Source organism: Budorcas taxicolor, chromosome 10 (assembly GCF_023091745.1).
Source record: "Budorcas taxicolor isolate Tak-1 chromosome 10, Takin1.1, whole genome shotgun sequence".
NCBI lineage: Eukaryota > Metazoa > Chordata > Mammalia > Artiodactyla > Bovidae > Budorcas > Budorcas taxicolor.
Genome location: NC_068919.1, coordinates 83,279,255 through 83,300,226, shown reverse-complemented (window position 1 = coordinate 83,300,226; position 20,972 = coordinate 83,279,255). Strand labels below are relative to the sequence as shown.

Here is a 20,972-nt window from a genome sequence, read left to right as displayed (position 1 = left end):
TGGTTGAGGGACTTTAGGCACAATTTGGCAGAGGGCCTCGACTTCTTTTTTGCAATCAGTGACTCAGTCACAGCCTACTGTGGACTTCATCTGGATTACTGACTACCATATCTTGCATTTTCCAAAAACAATTTTTTCTTATATGATAAATTCTAAACTCTGCATCCAGCTATTGCTTTGCAGTTCTGAGGTTAAATCACCTAGTATCCTTCATAGAAGAGGCAATCCTTAAAAATATTGCCATTTGCCTGGGATTCCATAATGAAACATCTTTTCCTTCCACAACCATTTACATAATTTATTTTTAGAGCTGTTTAACTTAAACATTTCTAAAAATATACTTTGAAATACTAAATTTGACTTATTGAAAGATACCAAATCCAGTCTTTTAAGTTCTTTACAACAATTACTTCTTTCAACATGACGGTCAACAGACTGAAGTTATTAGGGCAAATTTAAAAAAATATGAATGGCCAACATTTAAGCTAGGAATTCATATATAACTACTGAGTATATATATTTCCTTATCTAACAAATAAGGAACTATAAACCAAAAAAGTGTGCCTAAAATCAGGTCCACATGTGTAATAAGGCCAAAGTATTGGTCAAAGGAGTGATCATGACAGTCATTTTAACCACTGACCAGGATCACAGAACAACTGGCTGATTGTGTACAGGAATTGAGTGGACATGCAGGTCAACATAACGTAAATTCCAGTGGACAATGCACACACTTGTGGAACAAAAGATAAGTAAATACAACATGGGCTTATAAGGCCTCCAGGTACTAACTTCTCCTTTTTTTCACCCTAACTTTTCCAATTCGACTTTGGCGTCTTGATTCTAGGGCTGCTGCTGTAATTCTAAGAGGAACTCTTCCCGAACCAAAGGCATGACATATTTGTGCTTCTGAGTCATAAAGAGATGGACCTTCAGGAAAGATGGCCTACAGATTCAATAGTTAAGTATATATATTTAGATGTCTGGCCTAAAACAAATCTAAACAAACTGAATAAAGCAACACATTTCTTTTGTTATTAAAAATGACTGGTCTATAAAGGTTTCAGTAGATGGGGCCACACAGTATGTAACTGGGACTGAAGACAAAAACTGAAAATGTGTCGTTTCTAAAAAGAGAACTAGAACATATAAGGTTGGTGTAGTTGTGGGGGAGAGACACTGAATAGGTTTAAGAGAACAAAAGATAGCAATGAGAGGCTTGTTTTAAGAACCATTTGCCCCACACAGAATCTTTAAAATAAACAACTATACGAAACTTATCTATTCTTATGACACTTAAATAAGTTAAGACAAAGTGGAAAATGTAGTGTTAGTTATCTTCTTCCTCATCTTCTTTAATTACTGGGGTACCTAGAATGAAAAAGAAAATTATTTCTGGTCATTCTCAAGAGATTGTGAAATTCTAAATGGAAATATTTTTCTGTAAACCTGAGAATGCTGTGAAGTGTGCCATAATAAAATGATATCACAAAGTAATCTTTTAAATTTCAAGTTATCTAAAAAACCTCTAAGAAGAATTTCCAAGCTGATTAGGTAATTATACGTATTCAGCTCCCCAAATGAAGAGCTGCAAATAAAAACACCTACAGGTACCAGGCAGAAAAATAAGGCCCTATACACAAGAAAAAGTCTGTACATTAAACACATAGAAATACTCATTTTTCACAATAAAAGATGCAATCCCAGTATTGCCAGAATCTGAATTTCCATGTTACTCCCCCAGATATTAAACATTGAGGATAAATTGGAAAAAAATTAAAAGAACCAAGGAACAGAAAACAAAACACATCTTCAGCTCTCACTGGGCAACCCCATTTCTGAGCTCTGGCATTTGAAGCATGCCCATAATTTGACCTTAGTCAACTATTCTGTCTTACCTCTTCAATAAGTCACCCTCCACTCCAGATAAACTGATCAACTCAACTGTCTCCCAAACTTATCTGGCAAACCACTACACCTCTGGACTCCTGGTTAACAAAGTTCCTCCATTTTGGAATGGCCTTCCCAACACGCCTCCCATCTAAGCCCTAGCTTTAATTAGCCAACGCCAGTGCCTCTTCCTGTGTGGTTCTTCTTTATGGCGATGAGCACTTTTACCTCTCTGTACTTCCCACAGCATCTGTTTTCATACTTTGCATGAAATACACACACAAAGTATACAAATTGCAAGCATGCAGATTGATAAATGTACCCAAAATGGCCATATCTGGTAACCAGCACCCAGATTAGGAAGAGAACATGATCAGAATCCCCCAAACTTCCTCAAGCTCCCTCCTAGTCATTATCCTCCAACAAAAGGTATATTCTATCCTAATGTCTAACACCATAGATTATTTTGCCTGATTTTGAAATTGGTACGACTAGAATGATATTACATACACTCTGTGTTGGGCTTCTTTTGCTCAACAATATGTTTGTATCATTCATGTACATTGTGTGAAATTATAGTTCATTCATTCTCATTGTTGTTTAATGTTCCATTGTACGAATATGTCATAATTTATCTATTATTGGTGGGCATTTGGGTTTTTCCACTTTACAGTTATTAAAATAGTGGTGCTATAAGCATTGTCATACATGCCTTTTGGTAAACATCCACACTCTTTTCTTTGGGGTATGTAAGTAGGAGAAAATTTGCTGGGTCATAAGGGGTGTGTATGTAGTGCTTTTGTAGATAATGCTAGTTTTCCAAAGTTATACCAAGTTATGCTGCCATCCAGCAGGTTATGAGAGTTCTAGTTGCTCCATTTTCTACTAACATTTGGTATAGTCTGTCTTTTTCATTTTAGCTCTTTAACATCTCTCAGTTTTTCTCACAAGCAACTGAAGAGGAGCAAAAATAAGCTTGTTAGCAGCCGTGGCCATGTATGTTCTATCTCACTGGTTTAAGGTAGACCAAGGTCATTCTTCCAGGGGCTCTTCATACTGGCCTGAAGGTAATACTTGGTCCAAAAGGCTAAATGTGGCATGGGCTATTCAGGGTCTACATAAGAGACTCTTTTCTATTCTTAATGGAAGGGATTCACTTTCTGTGCACAATCAGAAAGGAAGACAAATAATTTCAAATAGTTTTGGAATCCAACCAAAGTTGAACATAAAAAGGCTAAAGTCCAAGACTCTAATATACCCTCTCTTTTCTGCTATTTTATTTTAAATTTGAACATCCTTTCATATAGGTACAATATAAATAATTCAAAGAATAACAACCAATTTTTATATACCCATCATCCAATTTAAGAAATAGAACATCACCAGTATCTAAGAAACCTGTTTGCCTCTTCGTGTTTATTCCTATACCTCCCACAAGAGGCAGTCTACAGTTTTTGTTACTTTACCCTTTGATAAGTAACCAGAGGGAAAAAAGGGAACATACTGCATGAATGGCTTCCTGATAGCAACCACTGGCAGGAGGAATGACCCAGAGAGGTCTGTGACTTTTATCATTTCTAGTTTTTAGATGACAAAAGAAGAAAGTTTGGTAAGGTGAATTATTAATCAGCAAAATGACAAAAAAGCTATTAAGTGGTAGAACTGGGACTTGCACCCATGACAAAAAAGCTAATAAGTGGTGGAACTGGGACTTGAACCCAGTTAGTCAAGGATTTTTCTTGACATTGTCACCTATCTTAGGTATTGAGTGTGTGTGCTTAGTTGCTCAGTTGTGTCCAACTCTTTGTGACCCCATGGACTGTAGCCCGCCAGGCTCCTCTGTCCATGGAAATTTCCAGGCAAGAATACTGGAGTGGGTTGCCATTTCCTTCTCCAATTTTAGGTATTGGGAAACTAAAATTAGGGAGGAGAAGGAGAGAAAACACTACTGTTTTGATCCAATTGTGAAAAAGCAACTGTTTACCATTTATGTCTAATTATTTTGCAATATAGTATCTTTGGGACTTGAGAATAAACCCAGATTTCTCATAAGCTTTTGGTTTAGGGAAGATCCTAGAAGTTTTTCATCTCACTCTGGCCCAAACTGGGACCTTAAAATTTTCCTATGGACAGAAATGGTCTTGGAGAAGAGAGATGACCTATCATTTTCTTTAGTTTTGCTGCTTTTCATGATTCCGTGCTACAAATTTAATTCTTATACCCAGAAAATATTTCCAAGCCGGCCCACAGTCACTCACCATCTAGCTTTTTCAGTTTGGGCACTCTCTTGGTTGCCTCTTCAACCCAGTTCCCCTCAGCAGAATGTTTCTCTTCCAAGGGATTGCCTACAAACACCAGGTCTTCTAGGCATGGCAGTTCTGCCAGCTTCACAAATTCAGCTACAAGTACAAAGAATACATTACATATTAAAATGGCAAGTTTTACCGTTATGATTTTAGGGGATGAATTCCAATACCACTAGCTCTCAGTTTGTGACTATTCAGAACAACTTGTTAAGTTTTGAAGGAAGTAGGGGAAATTATACCATAGGAAGCCATTCTCTGAAGACATTATAGAAAGGGACATACCTCTTCTACCTTTGTGTTAGCCTAAGGATGGGATACAAAGAAGAAATGAGGTTCAGAATCAACAAATCAACCTCCAGTGATAGGTCTTCTCTATACTGTATGCATCAGTATCAGCTAAATTAAACTGCCTTTGTCTCGGCCCATCCCTTCATCTCTGAATACTTAAAGCCTTAAGTACATTCAAACCTCTACTGTAGAACGTATCACACAGTTTTCGATTTATTAACTCATAAACAAATCTTGCCCACTAAGCTGTGAACTCCTTGAGGGCAGGGATAGTGTCCTATTCAACTGTGTATCTCAAGAGCTTGGCATGGTTCAAGGCACACAGCAGGGCTTTAAAAATGCTAAGTGGATGGTGTACAACAAAAAAGAAAAGCAATTACATGTTAAATAAGTCTTCCACCTAAGAATTATTAAACTGATTCCTTTTAGCCTTTGGACAATAATTGAAATTTTTTCCATGATTAACAGGACTAGGACCTTACAATCATTTCTAAGTAACCATTTAAATGTAAATGTCAAACATTTAGATGAAATATAGGAACTCATATAGCTATTTCCCTCTGTGCTGAGAAAGAAATGTCCTCAATTGTATCTTGTTCCCTACTGGATTATTTTCTATAAACATGAGGTAGAAGATTAGCAAAGAGCCAGCCTCACCCCAGTCTTTCACCAGGTTGTTAGACATGTAGAGAATCTTCAGTTTCTTCATTACATGGATCCCTTTCAACTTCTCAATAAAATTGTAGGAGATCCACAGTTCTTCTAGTGTGTCCCCTACTGCTTCCTGAAATAGAAAGCAATTTGATTTACATGCTTTTTTTTTAAATATAAAAATATAAAGACAATGGCCTGCAGAGAGAACTGAGACCCTCCTGTCCACTGGCAGGAGAGCTGAAGGCTGTATGGGAGTTTTTTTTCATTAAGAAAACCATGTAGAACATTTTCTTCCTTTCTTCAAACTAATCTGAACTAAGAATAGCTACTGAAATCATCAAGAGGAGGAATAATAGTACAATTTTATCACTTTTATTGAACAGTATATTTTTCAAATTACTTCCCTATACATGGTATTATTTGATCCTTATTTAAAATAGGAAAATCATGTTATTTAATTTCTAACATAGATTAAGGGCTTTTTCTAAGATCACAATGCTGTTTTGTTTTTGACCACACCACGCAGCTTGTGGGATCTTGGTTCTCCAACCAGGGATGGAACTTGGGCCCACAGCAGTGAAAGCTCAGAGTTCTCACCACTGGACGGCCAGGAAATGCCCAACAGTGCTATTAGACAGTAGACCTAGGAGACTTCCCTGGTGGTCCAGCAGTTACGACTCTGTGCCTTAAGGCAGAGGGTGCAGCATATGAGACTAAGATCTCACATGTCACAGGGTGCAGCAAAAAAAGAAAAGAAAAAAAAAAGGTCTAAATTTCAGGGTGTTTTTTTTTCCCCAATATTTGTTATGAAAACTTTCAAACATAAAAAAGTTGAAAGAATATTATCGTAAATATCCATATATCCACTACCCAGTTTCTACTGTAACATTTTACTATCTTTTCCTATCACATATCTGTCCATCTATCCATCCTGCTACCTCTCCATCAATTCATCTTTTTCTTTTTTTTGATGTATAAAACTCAAAACCCATCATTACAATATAAAGATTATATCATACTGACTCATAAATGCTAGATACAATTGATGGTAGCACAAAAGCTTTTCTTTCATATACAAAAGACAAAATGTAATGATCATTTGTTCCTTAAAAAACAAAAATTACTAGGCAGAATCAGTTCAATGTTCAAGGTCCTCTTTTTTTTTTTTTCCTTTTGGCCGAGCATGCAAGATCTTACTTTCCTAACCAGGGACTGAACCTGTGCACTCTGCAGTGACAGAGTGGAGTCTTAACCATTGGACTGCTAGGGTACTCCCTCAATCCCCTCTTAACCCAAAAGAATTTACCTACATCTGCATGGTAATGTCTAGAATGTAGGGCCCAGGTCTATGTTCTGGTACTTCACTTCAAAGACTATAAGAGAATAAATGTACTCTGGATAAAGATCATTAATGCATTTTCCATACAAATGGAACCAAGGGGAAAAGCTGAGAATGGAGTGGCCTGAGTTAGTTCTGTGTGTCATCCCAAGGCCCACAGTTTATCTTAATTTCAACTTTCTAAGTAGAAGAAACAAGAGTTTTCAAAGTAAAACTTTTAAATCAGTCCACTCCAGCACGTTATTAGAACTCAATTAGTTTATATTAGAACTTTGTGATTTAACCAGCCTCCCTCAGGTAAATTCTGATACCTTCTCTCAAAGGAATTAGTATATAATATATAGCATCAGTCTTGAGATTATTTAAACTTTGTTACATACATTTTCACTGCACTGCGTCCCCATCCATCTCATATCTCCAGTTTAGAACGTGTGAGGCAGCAGAAAAAAATAGTGATTAAATACTAATTAGAAAATGTAGGCTCAATTCTAGGGTTCTTCCACTTATTTAGTGTCATTTTACATGTGCAGGTGAGGACTCTTGGTCAGTTTTCACATAGCCAACTTGATCAATTCTCCAAATAGCCAATTTGCTGAATTTACTCTTTTACTGATCTAGAACAGTTGGGACAAAGTAAATACACATTGAAGACTGCGATAACTATTGACGACTACTTATCTCGGCAACAGGGTTTAATAGTGCCTGTTCACTATACTTGGACACTTTACGTAACTATCTGAGCCTCAGTTTCTTATCTGAAAATGAAGATGGAGGATTTTTTATCTTAAATGAGGATATTATCTACTTATGAGTTTCAACTGAGATAATGCATGTAAAGAGTCTGCTATATAATTATCAATACTGGATAATTATTAGGAATATTGAAGAGTGCCTAGAATTTAAGAAGAAAAAGATAAAAGCAGAAACTGGGTAAAAAACATGTTAGGTCAATTTCCAAAAGAGGAAACATAGCTAACAAATAAATACATAAAAAGATGTTCAAAATCACACAGATTAAAACAACATATTGACAGATATTAAAAATATGGATAATACTCAGGGATATTGAGGGTAGAGGGGGTAATCCTCATTTTTATACCATTGATGGGAGTGGAGACTGGCATAAGCACCATGGGAGCAATCTGAGGTACTTGTCAAAATTTAAATGCACAAAAATAAACTCAGCTTTTCTATTTTTAGGAATCTAGCCTATGTAAATATTCAAACAATTGCTAAAGGATATATGTAAAAAGATACTCACTACAGTATGATATGTAATAGCAAAAAAAGAGAGAGAGAGAAAGACCCCCTTCCTCAATAAAATATACGGAAATATTCTACATGCTCAGCTGTATTGGAATAGTTAAACACATTGCCGTATATACTGATAAAGTAGAAAACAACCAGCTATGGAAAAGAATGCATTAAATCTGCCTGTTTTTACATGGAAGGATAGTCCTGATTTAAAAAACCAGGAAAAATATGCACAATGTATTATCAGTACAAATATAACATGCACACATACTTGCATGCACATACACATACACAGATGTCTGTTTCTACACAGAAAAAAATTTAAAGTATAAAAATATTATTTCTGTTATTCATGGAGCTAATGTAGAATGAGGAAAGACTTTCACAGTGTATTTCATTTATTTATGAGTTGCTTGATTTGTTTTTTACAATTACATGCATTACTCTTAGAATTTAAAACTTAACCTAATAGTTTTTATAAGTAGCAATAAAATATTTGGAGTCACAATAAATATTTACAGAGTGCCTACTACACGTATCAAGCACCAGTGTAGATGCTGATGAACAAAACTGATACACTTCTCAGCATTTGTCTGTGACACAGAGAGAAAGAGAGGGAGAGACAGAGAGAGGGAAAGAGAATAAACAAATAAGAAAAACGGGAAAAATTAAGAGTGGTAAGAGTTGTTGACTAGAGTTCTGTTTTAGGATAGGATAGTTGGGTCTCTTCTGAGGAAGTGACATCTGAACTGAAGTGTGAAAGTTAAGGAGCCAGTAATGTGGAAATCCAACAACAAATAGTTCTCCTAAGTAGTTTTATATAGACTCCCTTCCTTCAATTTAACATTCCATGTTTCATATATTAGAGTAGTTATTTGTAAGTTACTGAGGCAGCTATTCAAATCATGCTATGAGGCTAATGTGTCTAGATGAATAAACCAGTTAGTATGTAAAACTGTCTGAAGTCCAGCATCTGTACCCATATGCAGATTTATTTTTCTTCAGTCTGTGCATAAGTAGAAAGCTTTTAGATGGATTAAATGTTGTTTTTGGTATATGTACACACACACACACACACACACAAACTGAGGGGGAAAAAAGCAACTATTGGCGGTTACTGATAGCAGTTTATAGAAAGTAGAGATCTAAGTGATGGTTCAGCTAGATAATATCTCCATTCATGCCTTTAATCCTATATTTACCATTTCTTATTGGTTTCTAGGTATATATTACATTTCACGGGAGAACTTATACACCATATCAATATTTAAGAATCTAGTTAGTGTTCAGTAAATACCTGGGGGGACAATCCAGGATCTATCATATTGGTCCTAAAAATTTGGGGGTGTATTTATTTGGAAATTCTTCCTTTATAGAAAATTCAAAGTAATGTTTAGCCTGAAGTATAATAAATTCTAAAATTTTGTACTACAATTTAATACTTTGCCCATTATGAATAATGTCCCCCTATATATGACATTTTACCATCTAAAGCTCATAGAATGAAGAGAAAGCAAAATGTCTTTAAATTTACCGATCATTTAGTATATAAAAATAATTTATATATCATTAGGATTTTATTAATTATATCTAGCTAGAAAGCAAACAATTCATCTACTGGCTATTGTGTTGGGAAAAAAACTTCCTTTTATTAACTTCAGAATGTAATCTCTAAGAATTTCCAACATTTTATGAATTTATGTGGGTACGCAGACATGCAGATGTGGGGATATTACCAAATAATTCAAGATAATTCCAAAATTGCTCCTCTGAACACTGATTCCTATTCAGCTGTTTTGGCTATTTCTGTAAAGGGGTGGAATGGTGGTGGCCATTGTAGCCTGTCTGGTCATGGGCAGTTACTATTCTGTAGTTTACCAGTTTTAGAAGCAAAACAGTTTCAACCTCAATGACTCTGATGAAGCACAAGCTAGACTTACTGAGGTGAGGTGGGGGAACAGGAGACCAGAGTTACAAAATATTTCAGAGTTTTTATGAAGTATTTAACAATATGCACTTAAAAAAATTATTGTCTTTGGGGGAACATACACAAGAAAAAGAAATTAACTTCATCTTTTCTGAATTTGCCTAGTTTTACAATATTCTTTCATTTCAACCTCTTTGCAAGGAAACTGAGATGGCCAATAAATATGCAAATAAAATACACTGTCAAAAATTTTAACAAACCCATGTTTGGTAAGGGGAAATGGGAACCCTCTTACATTACTGGTGGTGGTATAAATTGGTACAGCCTTTCCAAAGTGTAACTTGATAATATGTCACAAAGGCCTTAAAAGAAATTCATACCTTTTGACCCTGCAATTCCATTTCAAGGAATTTATCCAAGGAATTATTCATAGAGGTATGCAATAATATAACTAAAAGGAGGCTCATAATAGCATTGATTATGAATAATGAGTAACTTATTTAAATAAATTATGGTATATCAATAAAATAGAATATTATGCTGTCATTAAAAAAAGAATATGGTTGCAAATTATTTTAAAAACTTAAGTACTATCCTCTGATCAAAAACCTCCAATGGCTTTGCAAGCCACTTGGGAAAAAAATCTAAAATCGTTTCATGTCCTATGAGTGCAGGTTCTTAGCTGCGTCAGCCTCAATGAGGGCAGTTCCTCATTCAACATTTTTGCTCTCACTCAAGTAACCAAGCAGCTTCAGTTTCAGGACACCTGCACTGGCTCTCCCTCTCCAGTCCGGAGTGCTGGTCCCTCGGTCAGCTCTATAAGCCTACATTCTCACTTTCAGAGAGGACTTCCCATCAATCCACGTTCTCTTATATGCCCTGTTTTTCTTCACTGCATTCACCACCACTTGATATATTATTATACAATTATTTTCTAGTCTGTCTCCCTTCACTACAATGTACGTTCAATGAGAACAAGGGCTTCGTTTTATATTCTGCTGTATCTCTAGTGCTTAGAACAGTACCTGGCTAAAAGGCATTCAGGAAATATACTGTATGGATTTGCTGAATGAATGAATGACATGGAAACATTATCTTTGTATATTAAGTAAAAAAAAAAAGAGATGGAAAACAAAATGTACCGTATGATTTCACTTTCTACATTCTCACCAAAGCAAAGGAAAAAAAGGCAAGAAAGATGTCAATCAAAATGTTAGCAGTGGTTTATGGGTACTTTTTTTTTTTAAACCAGCCCACAGGATTTCTGTTTTACTGTCAATAATCTCAGTGCTTGCAAATGGGAGCAGTTTCAAAGCTGTTCTTTGGAAGTTAGCTTGCTGGGTGATGCTTCCTTTTAAAGACTGAATAGATGAAGTTTGTTGTTTGCTGAAAGTGAATAGCACAGAACCCTTTGATTCACCTCTGAATACCCCTGTTTACAAAGAGTAATTTTTCTTTCCTTTTTTTAAAATTTTTACAATGTTCTGTTGGTTTCTGCCACACAGCAATGCAAATCAGCCATAATTATACATATATCCCTCCCCTATTGAGCCTCCCTCCCCTTTCCCCATCCCACCCCTTGAGGTCATCACAGAGCACCAGGCTGGACTCCCTGTGTTATACAGCAACTTCTTACCAGCTACCCATTTTACACATGACTGTATATATGCTGATGCTACTTTCTCCATTCATCCCACTCTCTTTCTCTCACTGTGTCTACAAGTCCATTCCCTACATCTGCATCTCCATTCCTTCCCTGCAAATAGGTTCATTAATACCATTTTTCTAGATTCCATATATATATTAATATTCTAAATTTGGTTTTCTCTGACTTACTTCACTCTATATAACAGGCTCCAGGTTCATCCACCTCACTAGAACTGACTCAAATTCGTTCTTTTTTACGGCTGAATATTATTTCATTGCATACATGTGCCTTTTTTCTTTATATAGGTATTTTTTTATATAGGTACTTTTTATATTTGCTTTTCTATTTTGAAAAGTTTCTGCAACAGACAAGTATTACTTATATACTCAAGAAAAAGAGTGTATGCTTCTTTAAGTAGTAAATAACAACCTACCAGTCCATTTAAGTTCTTTATGTTGTTTCTTCCTAAAGACAATATTCTCAAGTTTTCTGTAGAGGAAAGAAAGCAATTTTGCTTTATTAGAATCATATCACACAATTGTTATAAATCTAATATAATAAAGCTTTAATACATTTATATAATAAAAGTTCTTATATAATAAAAAAGGCTATACTAATAAAAAGTGGTAATCAAGTAGGAAATAACATTGACCCATCACTAAGGTAAACTCTACAACTGCACATCACATCAATATTAAATTTTAAATGTTTAGCTATTTGAAATGCATGGTTTTAAATTACTGGCTAGTAAGAAATATTACATAGATAAAATAAGAGTAAAGAAGATTTGAACTTTAAATTTGGGAGCATATACATTTCAAATCTCTTATAGTATGAGGACTTATACTAGAAAATAGAAACATTCTCATGTATAGTCCCCACCTCACTCCACAAAAGATAAGAAGCGAAATCAAGTAAATTAGCATTTTTAAAATCTTTTGTTTTATTTTTTAGAATAATTAGATTGTAATTTGGTTTAAAAAGAAGTCTATTTGTGTTTTTTAAAAGGATGTTTCTTTTGTCTATCTATAAGGTTATTTCCGGAAGAAAAAAAGTAGAAACAGTGGTTGGTCTGGGGGAGGAACTGAGAGTCAGTCTATGGGCAGAGGAAGATATTTTTAATTTAGCTTCTTCTGAACTTATTTGCATAACACCATGTACACATATTATTTTTCAAAATTAAAAGATTTCTAGTAAAACATGCAATCTCACTTCTGTCCTAAAAATCTACTGTGATTACTTATGCATAAGTTATACATTAAATTTTCACAACTTAAACTTTTATAACTCTGCTATCCAATATGGTAGTTACTAACCACATTGTTATTTAGTCGCTAAGTCGAGTCCGACTCTTTGCAACCCCATGAACTGCAGCACTCCAGGCTTCCCTGTCCTTCACTATCTCCCTGAGTTTGCTCAAACTCATGTCCATTGAGTCAGTGATGCCATCCAACCATCTCATCCTGTGTCGCTCTCTTCTTTAGCCCTCAATCTTTCCCAGCATCAGGGTCTTTTCCGATGAGTCGGCTCTTTGCATCAGGTAGTCAAAGTATTGGAGCTTCAGCCTCAGCATTAGTCCTTCCAATGAATATTCAGGGTTGATTTCCTTTAGGATTGACTGGTTTGATCTCCTTGCTGTCCAAGTGACTCTCAAGAGTCTTCTCCAGCACCACAGTTCAAAAGCATCAATTTTTTGGTGCTCAGCCTTCTTTATGGTCCAACTCTCACATCCATATATGACTACTGTAAAAACCATAGCTTTGACTATATGGCTCTTTGTCAGCAAAGTGATGTCTCTGCTTTTTGATACACTGTCTAGGTTTGTCATAGCTTTTCTTCCCAGAAGCAAGTGTCTTTTAATTTCATGACTGCATCCACCATCTACATTGCTTTTGGAGCCCAAGAAAATGAAATCTGACACTCTATCCACTTTTTACCCATCTATTTGCCATAAAGTGATAGGACTGCATTAATTTAATTAAAATTATATATAAATTCAGTTTCTCAGTCACATGAACCACATTTCAAGAGCTTAATAGCTATAAATGGCTAGTTGGAACTATATTGGGACAATACAGAGAATTCTATTGGATAACACTGTTCTATAACATCCATAATTCGATGGTTAAGAACAAAATCCAATCCAAGCTATCTAAGGAAGTAACCAAAGCTCTCAGAATCTGTTTTCTTTTATGTAAAATGAGGAAGTATAGGCTCTATCTTATAGCAATATAAGGACTAAATGAGATAATTGTCTAAAATATTCAGCATAATGCCTAATCCATAGTAAGTACACAATAAATAATGTATGTGTGTATAGGTATCAGGCATTTACAGTTATACAAGCTTTGGTTTCAATTTATTTAATTTAATAAAATTTTCAAATTATGAGAAACATTTAGTTTTCAGAACAAGGTATTAATATTTTAAAAGCAATCTAATTCTTGCAAAATAGTTGAAATAAAACCCCATGTTATTAAAAAAAAAAAAAAAACCCATGTTATAGGCTGAATTGTCCCCTACAAATCCATATGTTGAGGTCCTAAGCCCCAGTACCTCAGAATGTGACTCTGTTTGTTGATAGAACCTTTAAAGAGGCAATTAAAGTAAGATGACATTTTAGGTAAAATCCAATATGACTGGTGCCCTTATAAGAGAGGAGATTAGAACACAGAAACAAAGACAAAGGGATGGCTATACATAAGCCAAGGAGAGAGGCTTCACAAGAAATCAATTGTACCTACACCTTGATTTTGGACTTCTAACCTGTACAACTAGAAGAAAATAAATTTCTGTTGTGTAAGTCATCCAGTCTGTGGGATCTGTTATGTCAGCCCTAGCAAACTAATATACTTTATATATAACTATAAATATGTAGAAATTAAGTGTATAAGAAAATCACATAATCAATTATTCTTTAAAGCTTAATATGGAAAACACTATCTTTTTCTATTTAATGCAGAATAAAAACCTTATTCAAAAAGTTATTCATTCAATACATAATTATTGAGCATCTACTATGTGCCAGGCATACCTATAAGTGCTTGCAATATAATAGTGAATAGCACAGATTTAAATTCTTGCTGTCATGGAGCTAATTTCTGGCAGACAGTAAGCAAAACAATTAAATGTATTAGATAGTGACAAGCGTAAAGCATAAAGAAAAGCAGGCAAAAAGACTGAAACAGCAGAGGGTAGAGGCATCCAACACGTTAGATAGAAGGTGACTTCGAAGTAAAGATTCAGAGGAAGTGAAGCAGCTAGACATGAGGCTATCTGGAGGAAAAACATGCAGAGGGAACTTCAGCTGCCAAGGCCTCAAAGCAGGGCCATAGCAGAAGTAGTCACAAAATATAACCTAGCTGAGAGAATCAGAGGAGAACAATAGGAGATGAAATTAGGAAAAAAAAAAAAAAAAGGCCTTATAGGGGATATGACAGAGGAGTCACAAAATTACCAAGGAATTTGGCCTGAGCAGCTAGAAGAATGCAGTTGTCACTGCCTGATACAGACACACAAGAAGCTGGGTTAACAAAGGCTGGGGAAGGATAGCAGGACTCAGTTTTGAACCTGTTAAGTGTGAAATGTCCAGTAGACATTCAATGGAAATGTCGGGCAACTGAATGTGTAAGTCTGGAGTTCAGAGGAGATATATGGACTTGAGCTATAAATATGGAAACCATCAGCATACAGATGGTAAAGCCATGAACTGGATGAGAATGTGGAGTAGGTAAAGACAGAAAAAAGATCCAAGAACTGAGGCCAGGGATACCCCAACATTAAAAAATTTGAGGACATGAGACTGGGAGGAAACAGCCAGAAAGGCAGGAGGAAATCAAAAGGGTACAGTATCCTAGAAACCCAATAAAGAAATTGCTGCAAAGAAAAAGAAATCATCATGTCAAGATGCACTTTAGGTCAACTAAGATAAGAATTGAGAAATGACCTCGGATCAGAGATAACAGATATATGCAGATCTTTCAAAGATAATATCTAGCTTAATATATACAACTCTTTAAAAAATTTACATGAAATGGCAATGAGAGGGCTAAAAGGATATTATTTATTGCTATCCAGGGAGGTAAATTATGACATCAAAGTTAATAGATTAACTGTTCTAACATTATACAATTACATATTTTCCATATTTTAATATGCTGCATAAGTAAAACACCACTATATGGAAAACACTTTTTAGGTCTTGAGGAAAATCAAAACATTATCATGAAGTTATATTTATTTATTTAGTAAACTGAAGGAGTATACTGTTTTAACAACAATATTTACTTTCTAATCTTTAAATGAGAGTATTATTTATATTGTACAGCTTTTTAGCCACAGTTTGAACATACTCATGTCATACTGTTTTCTCGTCACAGCTGTTAGGGTTAATCTGCCTTAAAACCCCCCTGTTAAATAGCAATACTTGTTTATTTCAGATCTTCTCATATTAGCATAGTAGGTAAGACACAGTGCTCATGAAAGGAAAGGTGTAGGAGGCAAGCTAGAGTCATATATTCAGTATTTTATATGGATCAGTTGGCTTCATTTTGCTTCATAGTCACAGACAAAGTGTATTCTCTGTAGACTGCAGAAATACCATTTGTTACAAGCAGAACTAAAATGAGATGTGTCTAGTATAGCAAATACATGACACAAATGCCTATCCTCTCTCTTTCCATGTCTACACTAGATATCACTAATTGATCAAGGTACTCTTTCCCACTGAATTTCTGGAATTCTTTTTAACGTGATTTTCCTGAGAGTCACTACGAAGTGATTAAAGAGAACACGAGTTACCAGCCCTTTATAGAAGTTTACCCAATTTCATATGTCACAGTCATGTTTTTACAAAAGAAATGCATGTTGTTCATACTGATAAATGTTGTGAATTGAGCCTCATGTAAGCAAGTTATTTCAATTACAAAGAAACCAAAAGAGAAGAAAATGAAATATCTCAAATTGTTTAACGAGTCAATGAAAACTGGAATAGACTGAATCATTTTAAATACAACTCTAATAGTAAACACTTCCTCTCCAGCACTATATAAATACTGAATGCAACTTTGAGTAAGGTATTAGGCAGGGGCAGGGGGAAACGGAGATTAGGAATACAAGATTAAAAGCTTAATAAAATATGGTGCTTGCCCTAAGGGGCTCATTATCTAAAGAGACAGAACATATTCCTAACTATAATAACAGCTACAATTTCTTGAGCATTTATATGCACCAGGCACTATTCTAAGCACTTTATACACACTGACTCATTTAATATTCAAAATAAATATATGAAGCTGTTGTTCAGTTGTTAAGTTGTGTCTGACTCTTTGAGGCCCACGAACTGCCGCATGCAAGGCTTTCCTGTCCTTTACTATCTCCCTGAGTCTGCTCATGTCCATTGAGTTGTGATGGCATCCAACCATCTCATCCTCTGTCAACCCCTTCTCCTCCTGTCCTCAATCCTTCCCAGCATCAGGGTCTTTTCCAATGAGTCAGTTCTATGCATTAGGTGGCCAAAGTACTGGAGCTTCAGCTTCAGCACCAGTCCTTCCAATGAATATTCAGGCTTGATTTCCTTTACAGTTGACTGATTTGATCTCCTTGCAGTCCAAGGGATTCTCAAGAGTCTTCTCCAACACCACAGTTAGAAAGCATCAATTCTTTGGCGCTCAGTCTTCTTTATGGTTCAACTCTCACATCCATACATGACTCCGGCAAAAATCATAGCTTTGACTATATTGATCTTTGTCGGCAAAGTGATGTGTCTGCTTTTTAATACACTGTCTGGGTTTGTCATAGCTTTTTTTCAAGAAGCAAGTGTCTTTTAATTTCATGGCTGCAGTCACTGTCCACATTGATACTGGAGCCCAAGAAAACGAAATCTGACACTGTTTCCACATTTACCCCATCTGTTTGACATGAAGTGATAGGACCAGATGCCATGATCTTTGTTTTTTGAATGCTGAGTTTCAAGCCAGCTTTTTCACTCTCCTCTTTCACCTTCATCAAGAGGGTCTTCAGTTCCTCTTCACTTTCTGGATTATAATCCAAGGTATACTGTTATAAATGTTTCCAAGAAAGAGTAATTATGATGATGGAAATCAGAGAAGTCTTTAGAGATCTTCCTCTAAATAACATTTAAACGTTGCATTCTTAATGTTAATTTTGTTTCTTGTAGGGTTTTCCTGTTACAGGAAGGGGCTGTTCTCAATGAAAACCACTGCATTAACAAGTGTTCAGTTCAGTTCAGTTCAGTTGCTCAGTTGTGTCCTACTCTTTGTGACCCCATGAATTGCAGCACGCCAGGCTTTCCTGTCCATCACCAACTCCCGGAGTTCACCCAAACTCGTGTCCATCGAGTTGGTGATACCATCCAGCCATCTCATCCTCTGTCGTCCCCTTCTCCTCCTGCCCCCAATCCTTCCCAGCATCAGTCTTTTCCAATGAGTCAACTCTTTGCAAGAGGTGGCCAAAGTATTGGAGTTTCAGCTTTAGCATCAGACCTTCCAAAGAACACACAGGACTGATCTCCTTTAGAATGGACTGGCTGGATCTCCTTGCAGTCCAAGGGACTCTCAAGAGTCTTCTCCAACATCACAGTTCAAAACCATCAATTCTTCAGTGCTCATCTTTCTTCACAGTCCAAATCTCACATCCATACATGACCACTGGAAAAACCATAGCCTTGACTAGATGGACCTTAGTCGGCAAAGTTATGTCTCTGCTTTTGAATATGCTGTCTAGGTTGTTCATAACTTTCCTTCCAAGGAGTAAGCATCTTTTAACTTCATGGCTGCAATCACCATCTACAGTGATTTTGGAGCCCCCCAAAATAAAGTCTGCCACTGTTTCCACTGTTTCCCCATCTATTTGCCATGAAGAGATGGGACCAGATGCCATGATCTTAGTTTTCTGAATGTTGAGATTTAAGCCAATTTTTCACTCTCCTCTTTCACTTTCATCAAGAGGCTTCTTAGTTCCTCATTAACAAGTGTACAAAGTCATAAAAAAGAATGACATATTTGGGTATAAAGAGGATGTTATAAGCTTTTAAATGACTCTGAATGCAACCTTAAGGCATTTGGTCTTTACTAGGCAAAGGGGAGTCATTAAAGGTCTGTGGCCTGGAGGAATGATAAACAGAACAATATTTTCACAAAGAAAACTCTGGTGTCAGTGCTGAAGGTCAACTGAAGAGCAGAAAGATAGGAGATAAGGAGATCAATTGGGTGGCTATCACATAAGTTGTAAGGCAGTGTTTTTTCAAACTGTGGATCGTGTGAAATCAACTTAATGGGTTGTCAGCAAGGACCTGCTGCTGCTGCTGCTAAGTCACTTCAGTCGTGTCCGACTCTGTGCGACCCCATAGACGGCAGCCCACCAGGCTCCCTCGTCCCGCGGATTCTCTAGGCAAGAACACTGGAGTGGGTTGCCAGGACCTACCATATATTAATAACAGGAAAATCTACTCAATATCCTGTGATAACCTACATGAGAAAAGAATCTAAAAAAGAATGACTATATGCACATGTATAACTGAATCACTTTGCTGTACACCTGAGAGTAACATAACATTGTGAATCAACTATACTCCAATAAAACAAACAGAAAAAACCTTAGTGGATTGTGACAAACATTTAAAAAACCATGAAATCACACTAAAATTTTTTAATAATGGAACCTATGCTATCAGGGTAAATACAGTTTTACAAATTTTAATCTAGTTCATATGAGTATGTGTGTATTTGATACGTATATTCATGTGTGTGCGTGCACAGTCACTAAGTTGTGTCTGACTCTTTGCTACTCCATGGACTGTAGCCTGCCAGGCTCCTCTGTCCATGGGATTTTCCAACCAATACTGGAGGGGGTTGCCATTTTCTCCTTCAGTGGATCTTTTCAACCCAGGGATTAAAGTCACATCTCCTGCACTGGCAGATGGATTCTTTATCAATGAGCCACCTGGGAAGCCCTATGAACATATGTACTGAGTTATTAATTCAACTGTACTTCATATTGTGGGAAGTGGTAAAAAACGTTTGAAAAAGATGACCTAAGGGGGAAATGATGAGGGTCTAAATTAAAGCTGTAGCTCCTGGAAATGGAAACACAAGAAATTATTTGAGAGCTCTTTCAAAGAATAAATTTAACAGGACTCAGTGATAAACCTGGACGTAGGGCTTGAGGGAAATAAAGGGGAAATATTATAAGATAAATGATGGCTCACCAAAAGATACCTACATCTTAATCCCTGGATGTGAATGTTACCATATATGGGAAAAAATATTTTGCAGCTAAGAGTAAGTCAGGAATCTTAAGATGGGGAAAATATCCTTGATTATCCAAGTGTTTCCTAAATGCAGTCATGTATGTCCTTGTAAGAGGGTGACAGAAAAAGATATGACAGAGACAAAACAGTAGGAGGAAATATGATCACAGAGGCAGAGACTGGAGTGACACAGTCACAAGCCAAGGAATGCAGCAGTCATTAGAACCCAGAACAGGCAAGGAAAAGATTCTCCCTTAAAGCTTCCAGAGAAACCATGGCCTTCTTAAAACACTGATATTGGCCGAGTGAAACTGATTTCAGACTTCTGGCCTCTAGAATTGTGAGGGAATAAATTTCTGAAGCTTTAAGCCACAAAATGTTTGCAGCCCAGAGGCAACTTGCATAAGGAACCTTGACAACTGGGAAGGAGTTAATGCCATTAAAAAAGATAAGGCGCATAGGAAAAACAAACAAAATTTTAGATACAACAAGTATGAAATACAAGAGAAATCTGGACAAAAACAGATTAAAAAAAAAACTTGATTTTCTAGTTCAGATATTTCAATTCTAACTCTACAAGCTTTAAAATGTCCTTAAACTATTCAGGTTTCATGTTATCTCTAATTTTCTTTGGATAGTCAAACAAGACACATAGTTTATATATTCTTTCTATCATCTGACAATTACTGTGGTTGAAACAGGTGCCAGCTTCTAGGATTATGCAGTGTCTCTGGAATGTTTATTCCAAATAACTAAAAAAATTCTAGAACCATCTGTTACTGTGGATCACTTACTTAAGCCATTCAGGTTTGCAATTTTTTCAATACAGTTTGTAGACAGTGAAAGCTTCCTAAAGGAGAAAAAAAAAAGAATACTTGAATTAATAAGAAAAAAAGTTAATAGTATAATAGAAATTATTCCTCAAGTTCTCTCAGACATTTCCTTTTCACACTGAATCCTTTTTTCCCCTCTCAGACATGGCACATATTCTTTTATTTTGAAATCGTCATACTGTTTCCCTGATTACAAAAGTTAGTAAACATTCACTGTATAAAATTAAAAAAACTTTTTTGTGGACAATTTGGTGTTTTCTATTAAATTTTTTAAATGCATATTTTCTTTGACCCAGTGATTCATTTATAGGAACATATCCTATAAAATACTAATGCCAAATATATATGAATTAAACTATTTACTATATTATTATAATAGCAAAAAAATGGGAAAAAAATTTGTAAACACCCATCAGCTGAGGAATACAAATAACAAAATACTATGTTGCCACTAAAACAAACAAGATTGGGCCATACATACCAACTTTGGAAAATGTCCATGATATGTATACTACAAAAAGTCAATGTAATCCTAACCACCCTAGACACTCCCCCAGAGATAAA

The 20,972-nt window shown here is 35.8% G+C and overlaps 1 protein-coding gene across 1 annotated transcript in view; it reads right to left on the bottom strand.

Moving 5' to 3' along the window:
- Nucleotides 1-1,330: 1,330 nt before the first annotated feature.
- Nucleotides 1,331-20,972, bottom strand: part of DNAL1 (dynein axonemal light chain 1) — a 33,132-nt gene continuing 13,490 nt past the window's right edge. Inside the window, exons 4-8 of the mRNA XM_052647386.1 lie at nucleotides 20,370-20,425; nucleotides 11,740-11,795; nucleotides 5,142-5,268; nucleotides 4,149-4,289; nucleotides 1,331-1,371 (exon numbers count right to left, since the gene is read on the bottom strand). Of these exons, the coding sequence (XP_052503346.1) occupies nucleotides 1,331-1,371; nucleotides 4,149-4,289; nucleotides 5,142-5,268; nucleotides 11,740-11,795; nucleotides 20,370-20,425 (421 nt within the window). The remainder of the gene's footprint in view (nucleotides 1,372-4,148; nucleotides 4,290-5,141; nucleotides 5,269-11,739; nucleotides 11,796-20,369; nucleotides 20,426-20,972) is intronic.